At 45.5% G+C, this 14,671-nt stretch overlaps 1 protein-coding gene across 10 annotated transcripts in view; it reads right to left on the minus strand.

Annotated features, from left to right (window-relative positions):
* LOC134351041 (ankyrin-1-like) overlaps positions 1-14,671 on the minus strand; it is a 315,455-nt gene that overhangs the window by 86,891 nt on the left and 213,893 nt on the right. For all 10 annotated transcript variants that reach the window (XM_063057044.1, XM_063057043.1, XM_063057036.1 and 7 more), the window contains 3 exons: positions 7,691-7,915; positions 5,835-5,989; positions 119-330 (listed from right to left, as the gene is read on the minus strand). In XM_063057044.1, the coding sequence (XP_062913114.1) occupies positions 119-330; positions 5,835-5,989; positions 7,691-7,915 (592 nt within the window). The remainder of the gene's footprint in view (positions 1-118; positions 331-5,834; positions 5,990-7,690; positions 7,916-14,671) is intronic.

Here is a 14,671-nt window from a genome sequence, read left to right on the forward strand (position 1 = left end):
GGAAACTGCACTGTGATGGGCAGGGAGGCTCTGCAACGGATAGTTAAAACTGCCCAACACATTACCTGCACTAGCCGTCCACCGTTAAGAATATACCTACACAAAGGTACATGCTAACCTGAAGGCCCAGGCGGACTCTCTTGATTACCGCAGATGGGGGGAACGTGGTCTGCACCTCTGGTACGAGCGTGCTGCACACCACTCCACCTTCGGGCCCGATCCACTCGGTGTCCTGCTTGATCCGGGAAACAATTGCAAAATAGAGCGGGAAGTCCATGGAGACGATGCGGCAAATCCGTTTCCGCTCCAGCTCCTCCGGGGAGTCCAGGTCTGTGTGGACACAAGGCTGGATAAGAACGAGGCAACTGACAGCACTTACATACACCCAGACGTAATTTCACTTGCAGACAGATAATCCAAAGTTCAACTCCAGATATAACTGTTTCAGAATTTTAATTTGGTTCAATATGTTCAGTTCTCACTCTATAGGAAGGATGTAGAGGGTTTGGAAAGCATGCAGAAGTATTTCACCAGAATATTGCCCAGATTAGAGATTATCTATGAAAAGGAATAAGCAGGACCTGATGAATAGTCTTGGGATGAAACTTCAACTGTTTATTCCTTTCCATTGTTGCTGCTTGACCTGCTGAGTCCCCCCAGCATTTTGTGTGTGTCTTACTCTGGATTTCCAGCATCTGTAGAATCTCTCGTGCTTTGGATTAAAGATTGTCAGCTGTAACAAGAGGGTATATTACCTAAGGGTGGCAGGGTGGAGATTTGTCACTACAAAGGAAGTTCCTTCCCTCCGTTACCTTGCAGGACACCCTTGGGCAAGGTGTAGCACCTGCCTAGACACCCCCCATCAGCATCATGGGAAGCCATGGGAGCAGGTGGTGGATGGTCGTACGAGCAGCTGGTACATATCACAAGCCCCGGTTATGCGATCACTGACGCCAGGCAGACAACATCTGAAGAGTACTGATAACGGCTGGGGTCACCTGTCTTGTAAAGACAATACCCAGAAGAAGGCAATGGCAAACCACTTCTGTAGAAAAATTTGCCAAGAACAATCATGGTCAACGACCATGATCGCCCACATCATATGACACGGCGCATAATGATGATGTCATAGGATCCGGCACATGATGATGATGTATCTACTTGGATTGTTTTCTCTGCAGCATCAGAGGCTGATGGGGTTGGGGGGGGGTGACTACCTGATATAAGTTATAAATTATGGGAGTCAGAGTCTTTTTGCTGTGGCAGAAATAGCAAATACTAAAAAAGATCAAATTTCAAAATAAATTTTATCAAATTACATACAGAACCCTGAGATTCATTTCCTGTGGGCACACTTAGCAAATCTATAGGTTAGTAACTATAACAGGATCAAAGAAAGATCAACCAGAGTGCAGAAGACAACAAACTGTGCAAATGCAGACTGTATAAATAAATGGCAATAAAATAATGAGAACATGAGATAATGAGATAAGGAGTCCTTAGCATGAGATTGCTGGCTGTGGGAACATCTCAACGATGGGGCAAGTGAGTGTAGTTATCCCCTTTAGTTCAAGAGCCTGATGGTTGAGGGGTTGCAACTGTTCTTGAACCTGGTGGTGCGAGCCCTGGGGCATTGTTACATGATGGCGTCGGTGATCATCGGCGACTTTCCATGGGCTGCAGAATACTAGACAGGGTGTGGGTAAGGTGAGGGGGGAAACGTTTAAATGAAATTTACAAGGCAAGGTGGTTTTTTTTTCCACAAAGAGTGGTAGATGCCTGGGAAGGTGATGGAAGTAGATACAGTACCAATGTTTAGAACAGGCACATGAATTGGAGGAGCACAGGTCACGTGCAGGGAGAAGGGATTAGTTTAGCTTGCAATTATGGACAACTGTGCTGTACTGTGATAATATAACAAGCCAATATTAACAAGGGATCCATTAACATTCTGGACTGCGGTAAAACCTCAGTTATTTCCTTAATTTCTTCCAAGGGAAGAAGACACAGTATCTTCATCTTGTCTGGATCAGGAGTGATCCCACAACAACCTGGTCGAACCCTTGAAATAGTTTTGCAGATTACGCAATGGTAACAAAACATTTCCCCAAGGGATGGATAATTAATAAGAGGCAAAGGGGGAAAGGCAGTTTTCTGAACAATAAGCTCATCAGAATTAGTCCATAACAATGGACAGTGTGTAAGAATAATAACTGATAAAGACAAAACATGGATTTAACAGGATCATTGGCCTCTTTGTTCATAATCTTTCTGCTCAGTCTTTTGTTAGAGTTAGGAGCTACATAAGAAAATCAGAAACCAGGGCAGGAGTAAATCTCCATATCCCTTAAGCCTGCCCTGTGATCATTAGATATAGGAGCAGAATTTGGCCATTTGGTCCATCGAGTCTGCTCCACAATTTCATCATGGTTGATCCGATTTCCCTCTCAGCCCCAAACTCGTGCCTTCACCCTGATCCCTTCATGGTGCAACCAATCAAAAATCCATCAACCTCTGGCTTAAATATTCCCAATGACTTGGCTTCCACAGTGCTTGTGGCAATGAATTCCACAGATTTGCCACTCTCTGGTTAAAGAAATTTCTTCTCATCTCTGTTCTAAAAAGACGTTCCTCTATTCTCAGGCTGTGTTCTCTGGTCTTAAACCCCCACCCCCCTCACCATAGGAAACACCCTCTCTGCATCCACTCTATCGAGGCCTCTCAACATTTGATAAATCTCAATGAGGTCACCTTTCATTCTTCTGAATTCCATTGAAAAGAGGCCCAGAGCCATCAAACACTCCTCATATGACAAGTCTTTCAATCCTGGCATCATTTCCGTGAATCTCCTCTGAACCCTCTCCAATGTTAGCTTATCCTTTCTTAGATAAAGGGCCCAAAACTGCTCACAGTACTCCAAGTGAGACCTCACCAGTGCTTATAAAGCCTCAATGTTGCATCTTTTCCTTTATATTCTAGTGTTTTCAAAATGAACGCTAACATCATGGCTGATCCATGCTGGCTTCAACTTCTCTACTACACCGGTTCCAACCAATCACAAGGATTCTCTCTGTGACCATGTGGATTTCCTCTGGGTGCTCTGGTTTCCTCCCAACTTCCAAAGGTGGATCTGTTAGGGTTAGAGAGTTATGGGCATCCTGTGTTACTGCCAGAAGTGTTGTGATACTGGCAGGCTGCCCCCAGCGCAATCCTCACTAATTTGACTTGATGCAAACAATTAATTTCACTGCATGTTTTGATGTTTCGATGAACATGTGACAAATAAAAGTTAATCTTTCAATTCCTCAAACTTTAAAATATTTATCTTTCTCAGTATTGAATATATCTAATGACCTGGCCTCCACCAGTATCAGGGGCAGGAAAATCCAGAGATTCACTGCTCTCTGAGTGAAGAAATGTCTACACTCCTCAGTTTAAAGTCATCCAAGAGGATCACAACCATGTTGATGGGTTTGGAGGCTTGTATGCCTCAATGACCAAGAGAGCTACGTTGGCTGGAGTCAGGGCTTTATGCTTTGGCTCTTGGTAGGGTCACCCATGCCAAACAGGTCAAAGGGTAGAGGCCAGACTAAGAGTGGTCCACTGGTGTTCCCGGTTTGGGGGTTCGGCTCAGGGCTAACAATCCTGACTGATCAAAACAAAACTGTTACAGAAACAGCAATGGAGAATCCTCCTACATCTGAGTGTGACGGTATTCCTGAGTCTCCAACCGGGATTTGCATGGCTGACAGTAGTGAAAACCAAGAGTGAGCTACTGGCATGATGAAGGAAGCCCTGAACATCACCAAGATCAAGACCAAAATTGATTTTGAGATGAAGGACATGCATTGCCTCCCTAAACACCTGTGACATAATGGGCAATGAGTAAGTCAAACAAAACTGAATAAGTAAGTCAGTTTAAAATAACTAGCCACTTACTTTGTAGCTATTTCCCATTGTTAGTTGACTCTCCTGCCAGTGAAAACACCTCAACAACTATCTGTCAAACACCCTTAGGATGGCCTCCACTCCATCTGTTGAAAGCAGAACTTTCTAGTGACCAAACATTTTAATTCCAATTCCCATTACCGTTCAGATATGTCGGTCCATGGCCTCCTCTTGTGTCAAGATGTGGCCACCCTCAGGGTGGAGGAGCAACACCTTATAGTTCGCCTAGGCTGCCTCCAGCTTGATGGTATGAATATCAATTTCTGCTTCTAGTTAAAAAAAAATTCCCTACTCCTCTCCTCTCCTTCTATTCCCCACTCTGGCCTCTTAACTCTTCTCACCTGCCTATCACTTTCCCCTGGTCCCCTCCTCCTTCCCATTCTCCTCTGGTCCACTCTCCTCTCCTATCAGATTCCTTCTCCTCCAGCCCTTTCTCTTTCCCACCCATTTGGCTTCACCTCTCACCTTCTAGATAGCCTCCTTCCCCTCCTCCCACCTTTTTAATTCTATCATCTTCCTCCTTTCTTTTCAGTTCTGAAGAAGGGTCTCGACCTGAAATATCGACTGTTTGTTCACTTCCACGGATGCTGCCTGACCTGTTCCTCCAGCATCTTGTGTGTGACCCTTAGGATGTGGTACATTTGCAAAGGGTCTTGACTCATTCTTCTAAATGTCAAGAAATACAAGTCCAAACTACCCAGCCACTCCTGATAGGACAACTGTCTTATCCCAGGTATGAGCCTGTTGGATCTCTTCTAAACCCCTTCCAATACTGTGAGAACCTGATTTAAATCAAAGGACACAAACTGTGCCCAGTATTCCAGGTGTGGCTGTACTAACACCTAGAAAACTATAATCCTCCTCAATATTTCACAACAATGTTGTTTGTCTTCTGAAAAAGATAATATTTATTGGTCACACGTACTATGAAACGTATCATGCAATGCTTTGCTTGTATCAACGGCCAACACACTCTGAGGATGTAGAAGAACAGCTCGCAAGTGTCGCCATGCTGCCAGTGCCAACATATCATGCCCACAACTTAAACAAAAGAAAATCTGCAGATGCTGGAAATCTGAGCACCACACACACAAAATCCTGGAGGAGCTCAGCAGGCCAGGCAGCATCCATGGAAAAAAGTACAGTCGACGTTTCAGGCCAAAACCCTATGGCAGGACGTCGACTGTACTTTTTTTCCATAGCTGCAGCCTGTCCTGCTGAGTTCCTCCAGCATTTTTTGCGTGATGCCCACAACTTATTAACCCTAACCTGTACGTCTTCGGAATGTGGGAGAAACTGGAAAGCCTGGAGGAAACCCATATGGTTTCGGGGAGAACGTAGAAACTCCTTGCAGACAGTGGCAGGAATTGAAAACTAATTGGTGATCACTGGTGGTGTAAAGTGTTACGTTAAACACTACACCCTGCCAGAATTACCCAGATCACATGAAAGTGAAAATAATTCTCTTTGGCACCCACTTAAGATAAATCTTTTCATAGTGTGAAAAGTAGTTCACACTTACTCCAAACATACTGGATAATGTTAGCATTATTTTCCACTGGAAGGAGTTTGTACCTTCTCCCTGCAACTGTGTGGATTTCCTCCGACTGCTCTGGTTTCCTCCCACATTCCAAAGATGGATGGGTGAGGGTTAGTGAGTTGTGGGCATGCAGGAAGAGTGGTGAGACTTAATAACGCCAACCTGCATGTCTTTGGAATGTGGGCACCCAGAGGAAACGCATGCGGTCTCGGTGAGAACGTACAAACTCCTTACGGACAGCAGCGGGAGTCGAACCTGGGTCGCTGGTCCTGTAAAGTGTTGTGCTAACGTGCTGCCAGTTCTTGCATTTCACAGCCCCCCTGCCCACACCCCAACATGCACGCACCTTCATCCATTCCACTCAGCAGCTGCTCCAGCTGTTCTGATTCACAGCAGTTCAGGTGGTCTTTCCACGTTGACCCGTTCTCACTCCGCAGGACCACCAACTCCCGGTCCGTGTGTTCCACTGAGGCAAAATGTGGGATTTCCACAATGACTGGGCTGAATGAGGAGAGAAGGGACATTCAAAATTCAAGATTCTGATTTATTTATCACGTGTACATCAAAACACACAGTGAAATGCATCGTTTGCGTTAACAACCAACACACCCGCGGGCGTGCAGCGGGTCACCCGGGTGTTTTACCACACATTTCAGTGCCAGCGTAGCACCGCCTTCAGTGTTTGGCAGAGTGACACAGAACACAACAAGCAACACCGCAAAACAAGCCCCGTACCTCCCTCTTATTCGTGCACGCATGCAGTTCTCAAGCCCCGGGACGGGCAGAGTCTTCCCAGAGCTCCAGCCTTCCGTGGACTCAGACTCGGGATCACCGACATCGGGTTTTAACTTCCCAGCAGACTCTCTGAGTTGGCTGTCCCTCACCATCCTGTAAGGTGATGGTGACGGACAGTGGACGTAACAGAGAGTGGCAAAAGCAAGTAAGGAGGAGAAAGGGAGGAATAGAAAACAACTAACATGTTGGGGAGATTGCAACCGGAGTATCGTGCACCGATTAGGGCACCCTTTTATAAGGAGGACATCGTTAAACCGGAAAGAGTGCAGAGAAGGCTCACAAGGACGCTGTCAGGACTCAGGGGCATCTCAGCATCCTCGAGTTCTGGGCGAGGACAAGTTATCATTCATTTGTTACGTGCCATGTCATATGATGTGGGTGATCGAGGTCCTTTCATGACTATGATTGTCCTTGGAAATTTTTTTGCAGAAGTTGCTTGCCATTGCCTCCTGGGGAGTGAGTCTACAAGATGGGTGACCCCAGCCATTATCAATGCTCTTCAATGGCGTTAGTGATCACATAATCAGGACTTGTGAAATGCACCGGCTACTCATACGACCACCCACCACCTGCTCTGATGGCTTCACGTGACTCTGATCGGAGGGGTGTGGGGGTCCTACACCTTGCCCAAAGGTGACCAGTAAGCTAGTGGAGTGAAGGAGCGCCTTACACCTTCTATGGTAGAGACGTATCTCCACCCCACCACCCAGGACAAGTTATAGAGAGAACTTAAGCAGACTATGATTTTATTTCTTGGAACGTGGGAGATTGAGAAGTGACCTTATAGAGGTGTAAAAAATCAGAGGGTTGTGCGAGAGTGGAGTGACCTACCAGCAGAGGCGGTAGATGTGGGTTCAGTTTGAATTAGTACGTGGATGAAATGGATATGGAAGGCTGTGGTCCAGGTGTAGGTAGATGGGCCTAGGCAGACCAGGCTAGTATGGATGGACCAAATGGCCTGTTTCTGTTCTGTAGTGCTCCATGACTACGAGGGGCATGGACAGGGTTAACACACACACAGTCTTTTTCCCAAGGAAGGGGAAGTAAAACTAGAGGGTATAGGCTTGGGGTGAGAGGTGAAAAATTTAAAAGGAACCTGAGGGACAACTTTTTCACTTAGGGCATGGTGTATACAAACGATGATCTGCCAGAGGAAGAGACAGGTACAATAGCAATGTTTAAAAGGCATTTGGATAAATACATGGATAAGAAGGGTTTAGACTCTAAACTTTGGGACTAGCTTTGATGGGAATATTGATTAGCATGGTCAAGTTAGGCTGAGGGACCTACTTCTGTATACTCAATGACTAGGCCAGCCTCTACCCTCTCTCCCCTGACCAACACTTCCGGCTCGGCAGAGCAGCCCAATCCTTCCGTCCACCACCCACCCGAGACCCATGCACTCACCCCTGGAAGCGGGTGCCAGCTGGCCCCAGGGCAATCACCCTGCTTCCCATCCCTTCTCCTTCCACCAGTGGCGGTGGGCTCACCAGCTTCTGCGACTTCACCAGCCGGCAGGTGATGCGCGTGGGGGCGTTGCAGGTTTGCGGCGGTATTACGACGCGCATCCCGTTGTGTCGGCTGCCTCTCATGGAGCCTCCTCGGGCGTCCACCATGAAGCTCACCAAAAATCTGCCAAGAGAGACCGCGCGTCAGTACACAGAGCAACGTCCACAATCTGTGGGATGTCCCAGGGAATGTCACAGGACCATTTAAAGGGCTGACTTGATCAATTCATATCCCATGACGTGAATGATCTTCATTGGTGATTTAATGCCAATTATTCTAACTCAAAATAAGAGTGACGCTGCTGACTGTAGCATTGAAACAGCGAGCTGTTAGTCTTCCCTCTCGCTGTTTTGGGAGTGATAGCTCTCTCTCCCTTGTTAGTGAGCAAGAGAGCCACTGGATGTCAAACTCGTGGGTGGATTCTGGATCATGGTCAGCTTAGGGACTTTGCTATTGTTTGCATGGTGGGTGATGGGGAGGCTAATTGCTTTTGCTGGAATAGGTAGGGGGAGGGTTGATGCTTTGCTGCTGCTTGTGTATGGGAGTGGGGAGAGCCATTTTGAGCTAACATTTTTCCTGTCATTCATTCTTTGTTTTTTTCCTTCTGTTTCATGGATGTCTGCAGAGAGTAAGAATTTCAGGTTGCATATTGTAGACATTCCCTGATATGAATGGAACGATTGAACACAGACCAAACTCTTTGGGCCTGATTTGCTGCTCAGGCATTAACTGCTGAATAGACTGTGGTTATAAGACTAATAATGGATCTCTCGTGTTGGCGCGTGGCCAAGTGGTTAAGGCGTTCGTCCAGTGTTCTGAAAGTTGCTAGTTTGAGCCTTGGCTGAGTCAGCGTGTGTGTCTTTGAGCAAGGCACTTCACCACACATTGCTCTGCGACGACACCGGTGCCAAGCTGTATGGGTCCTAATGCCCTTCCCTTGGACACATCGGTGGCGTGGAGAGGGGAAGACTTGCAGCATGGGCAATTGCTGGTCTTCCATACAACCTTGCCCAGGCCGGCGCCCTGGAAACCTTCCAAGGCGCAAATCCATGGTCTCATGAGACTAACGGATGCCTATCAATGGATCTCTTGTACGATAGGATGGACTTTTGACCGCACATCTACCTCATCATGACACCTTACACCTTAGTGCCTGCACTGCACTCTATTCTACATTTCATTATTAATTTTCCCTTGGATAACCTTGATTTCTTTAATTTTGTAATGCTCTGACTGGATGGCATGGAAAACAAAGATCTTCTTGCAAATTTTTTCCCTCTATAGATGCTGCATGACCCGGTTAGTTCCTCTAGTATGTTGTGTGTTTTAGTTGAACCAACCAGCACCACCCTTATTACTAAAGTTCAGCAACAATATGATCACTTTGCACCAAAACTGATTTTTTTTTGTTCTAATTGTGTTCTTTCTTGTAAAAGTGTGTATAATTTGTGTTTCTATTGTGAATTCTGTCTATACGATGCCATGTGCCTGAGACACTGCTACCAGTCAGGTTCCCCTTGCACCTGTGCACGCGTGTATCCCCAGTACCCAGGACATCTTCAAGGAGTGGTGTCTCAAAAGGTTGGCACCCATCGCCCAGGACATCCCTCTTCTCATTGGTATCATGAGGAAGGAGGTACAGGAGCCTGAAGGCACACACAAAGATTCAGGAACAGCCTCTTCCCTTCTGCTATCCCATTTCCAAATGGAGATTGAATCCATGAATACTACCTCACTATCTTTTTTGATTTTTGTTTTTGTATTACTTATTTAATTTAACTTTTTCAATATATGTACTTACTGTAATTCATAGTTAATGCCACATAACAACAAATTTCATGACAGTTGCCAGTGGTATTAAACCTGATTCTGATATAGAGATGTATATGCTAAACTTGACCTTGACTTCGGCTTTTCCTCAGTAGATGTAACCATAATAACCCAATGTTTGTAGCTTTCTGATCCTCTTAATATGTTCCCTCATTTTACACGGTTGTAACACCTGCTTTTTTTCCTTCTAATGATGTCCTTTCTGGCATAATTTATGCAGATATTGTGTCTCTGTTACGATTTGCTTGTGGTGTTGCTGTGAGTAAGTTTTTCATTGCACCTGTGCACACAGGTTATTGTGTACATGACGATAAACTCGACCATTTTTTTTGGGGTATGTGTAGACTCAAATGATTGCTTAGGAACTTGTCTCCATCGCACAGTCCTGCAATGTGTGCAGCCAGACGGAAAATCCCCGTTTGCAGTTTATCTTGCATCCAGAGCCTCTTGAACCCCTCTTGCCCTGCATCAGCCCTCTTGAGAATTTTACTTACTCTGTGGTGACAGTGAGAAGCTTCATTTGGAGTACAGTTCTTCTCTCACGGACAAAAACAAAAGGAACATTTCAAAGCCAGGATGCTTCAGTGAAAATCACACTGTTGTTTAAAGCTTTGGATATGGATTTACAAATAAGCTCAGAGCCTGCCAGCAGACACTCATTAGGAAAGCTGTTAGAAAGAAGCTGGAGGCAAACAAAACACTCCAGATAAGAGATTCAAAATATTCATTAAATTTACAGTAAAGCTCAGCAATTAAAAGCCCGCTTACTGCCTCTTTAGCAGAATGTCACCCTTTGAATGTATTTTATAGTTATGAGGCATTAGTAACACACCAAACTAAGCTGGTATTCTGAAGATTGTACTAACATTCATTTCTGTGTATCCGCAGGCCTAATCTAATATATGAACAGCGTTAGTGTGCTGATGTGTAGCCGTAACTTATGTTGAAGATGTCCAATACATAAGGTTTAAGCTTCTTAATTGGATCCGTGGATTAGGCCTTCCTTGGCATTTCTGTTTCTGTGCAGATCAATATACACCCATCCTTCACCTCCTACCCTTTGTTCCATGGTCAACTCTCCTCTCGTATCAGATTTCTCCTTCTTTAGCCCTGTAGCTTGTTCAGCAATCACCTCCCAGATTCTTACTTCATCTCCTCACCCAACCCACACACTCTCTCCCTCCCACACTTATCACCTGTCAGCTTGCACCCCTTTCCCTTCCCCACCTTCTTATTCCGTCTTCTCCCACCTTCCTTTGTAGTCCTAATGAAAAATCATGGCCTAAAATATCAACGGTTTATTACCCTCCACAGATACTGTCCTACTTGCTGAGTTCCTCAAACATTTTTCTAGCATTGCTCAGGATTTCCAGTACCTGCAGAATCTCTCTTGTTTATAACATGCATCTACCCACTGCACTCATGTCTGACATTTGCTGACGTCCGGTAGAGTAACTCTGGAGAAAATGACCATTACTGTCTTCAATACGAGCGAGTAACATTTGGTTTGCATATATCACAATGTCAACCACTGTACATGTCCGACACAGACCAGCTGAGTCATACGTCTGAGGCAGCACCTAATCACTCTGCCTCTCTTGAAAGCAGCTGTTCATTGAGGGGAGGGGTAAATTTGTCAGTAGAAATTATGACCAAGGAACCATTTTCCAGAGCAACAAGGTAGTTCTCTCCTGATTTATGCCAGAAGGAATGTCCAAACTGCCCCAGATATTATCTATTCCACCATTCAATGAGATCAAGGCTGGGTCTGTATTTACCTGTTAGGGTCCTCAGTCCTCAAGTACCCAAACCAACCCTACAATTACCACAGGCAGCTGTATTGGGGGTGGGGGGGGGAGGTGAATCATTCCACAGTCACTTGCTGAAGCATTCCTTGATAATGTTTATTGTGTAGGAGAAGGCCCTTCATCCCATCTCATCTGTGTTGACCTTATTGCCAAGTTAAACTAATGTCATCCGCCTTCACCTGGTCTATATTCCCCCCAGACCCTCCCTGTTCATTTGTTTGTTTTACCAAGCCACTCCGCCCTCAATCTCCCAATTTAAACTGATTAACCTACCAACTGGTATGCCTTTGGACTGTGGGAGAAACCAGAGCAGTCACGGGGAAAACGTACAAACTCCCTATGGGCAGTGGCGAGAATTGAACATGGGTCACCTGTACTGTAAATCGTTGTGCTAACCACTATGCTACCGTGCCGCCCCATTCGCGCGTGTGTCCAAGTGCCACTTCAGAACCGCTGTCGTACCTGTTTCTACCACTTCCCTTAGCAATGCATTCCAGGCACTGAACCCCCATTCTGCGTACAAAACCTTGCCTCACACATTGCTGCAGATCAACTGGACTCTGAAAACTCACACGCATCCCTCAATTGCACTTTATTTCAGGAGTTCCCGACCCTTGCTTAATGGTATTGGTCCGTGACGTAAAAAGGGTTAGGAACCCCTGCTTTATTTACTTGTGTGCAAGGAGAACAGCACAGCCCCCATCACCACAAGGTTCTGAAGTCTGAACGGGGAAACACCATCTTTATATGGAATTGACGAGCAGTTACTGATATTGGCAACCTCGTGTACTCTCAAATTCCTTATTTGCAAGTTTAATTGCCATTCACAATACAGGTCTTAAAAGTACCAGCTAACAATCAATGATACTTTGTAGTAATTCAAGTTCAAGATTAACTTGAATTTGACCATGATTGACCACAAGTCGGTGCATGTGTGCCTTGCATCCTTTCGTTGCACCCTTATCTTGTCTCTGTATGCCAAATGGCTCCAGTCCCTTGCTGTGCAAAGGGAAGCCATGCTCTCCCAAAGCCTTTCTGAAAAGTTCTTCCTCGCCTGGGCTGGTTGCGCGCTATCTGCACTTAACCCTCGCCTGTGGCGTAGAGGCAGAAATGAACCACAGCTGAGGCACAATGGAGAAGATGACCAGGGGCAGACAGAGAACGTTCGCTGCTACCCTAAACATCAGTGACATGATGGGCAGTTAGTAAGTTGTCACAACTTCCACACGTCTTCTTCAATCTTTGCCCCTTCAACATAAACCTATGCTTTTTACACCTTTCACTCTCCAGAGAAGGAATTTGAGTCTCCAGAGTGAAGACTTTCCAGGCGCAGATCCATGGTCTCGTGAGACTAACGGATGCCTTCTTTACACCTTTACATTTTAAGCTCTTTAATACAGTTGCCTGATTAATGAAACAGTTTCTCACAGTCTACTTTAACCATATCTACTGGATTATCCCTTAATCTGTTTCATTCAAACTGATGTAAAACTGCTCTTTGCAATTTAATCTTTAAGTCTGCAGTATTAAATGTACTGATAGAAGATAAACTCCAAGAGTGATGGGCCAGACAGAGTATGAGACTAAATAATCAATCACAATGTCACCTGACACTGATTGATTAAACTATTAGACTAATTAACTAATCACAAATTAATTCCCCACAGATGAGTTAATCTTTCAGACTAAACACAAACTCCTCTGACATTGATAGGGGTGACATAACTTTGGAATGAATCTACTACAGATGAGCTAATCTATCAGACTAAACAAAATCTAATTTGACATTGATGGGGGAGGGGTGTGTGACTTAATCTTGGAATTTGCATTCACAGCTACTGCCAAAAAAAGAAGCCATAACAGCGATCCTTGATGCCAATTTTACCCTCGTGACTGAGCTCTATCTGCCCTTGGGATCTCTGACCAGAGTTTACTCTGTGACTCCAAACCCTGAGCCCTCTTTGCCTTCCCCCACTCCTGCTGACCCTGGTCTGCTCTGTGCCCAGTTGAGTCCTAACCCCATCTGCCCTCTGACCCAGAAGCAGAACCCAGTTTGCCTCCTGCCCTTGGACTTGAGTGCTGTCTGACCCTGACCCTAATCTTTCTCGTACCTCCAGAATTGTGTGCAGTTCTGGTTGCCCATTAGACCATAAGACATGGGAGCAGAATTAGGCCTTTCAGCCCATCGAGTCTGCTCTGCCATTCTACCATGGTTGATTTTTGTGTCCCTGTCAACCCCGTTCTCCTGTCTTCTCCCTGTAATCTTTAACATCCTTACTAATCAAGAATCAATCAACCTCCACGTTAAACATTTTGAATGACTCGGCCTCCACATCTGTCTATGGTAATGCACTCCACAGATTCACCATCCTCTGACTCAAGAAATTCCTCCTCATCTCTGTTTCCAGGGGCTGTGCTCTCTGGTCCTAGACTCCTCCACTACAGGAAACATCACCTCCATGTCCACTCTATCTAGGCCTTTCAATATACAAAGTACAAAAACCTTAAAGATAGAAAAAAAACTATCAGGCTTGAGGACGGCTTCTACCCTGCTGCTGTAAAACTATAAATTGGTTCCCTAATTCCAATGAGATGGACTCTTGACCTCACAGTCTGTCTTGTTATGACCTTGCATCTTATTGCCTACCTGCAATGCACTTTCTCTCTAAACTTATTCTATTATTGTGGGCACGTGGCCAAGTGGTTAAGGCTTTGGACTAGTGACCTGAAGGTTGTGAGTTCGAGCCCCAGCCGAGGCAACGTGTTGTGTCCTTGAGCAAGGCACTTAATCACACATTGCTCTGCAACGACACTGGTGCCAAGCTGTATGGGTCCTAATACCCTTCCCTTGGATGACATCGGTGTCATGGAGAGGGGAGACTTGCAGCATGGGCAACTGCTGGTCTTCCACACAACCTTGCCCAGGCCTGTGCCCTGGAGAGTGAAGACTTTCCAGGCGCAGATCCATGGTCTCGCAAGACTAACGGATGCCTTAGAAGGTATTCTATTATTGTTTTACCTTGTACTACTTCAATGAACTGCGCACTGAATTGATCTGTATGAACAGTATGTAAAACAAGCTTTTCACTTTCCTTGGCATATGTGACGATATTAAACCAATTCGAATTCCAATACTCTGGCTGCAACCACCCACCACCCACCACCCCACAACTCCAGCTCCTGCACTGATATGACTGTCTGTGGGGACTTTGTGGCCCAGGGTGCAGCTGACACAGCCTCA

The sequence above is a fragment of the Mobula hypostoma genome, chromosome 8, assembly GCF_963921235.1.
Source record: "Mobula hypostoma chromosome 8, sMobHyp1.1, whole genome shotgun sequence".
Classification (NCBI taxonomy): Eukaryota; Metazoa; Chordata; class Chondrichthyes; order Myliobatiformes; family Myliobatidae; genus Mobula; species Mobula hypostoma.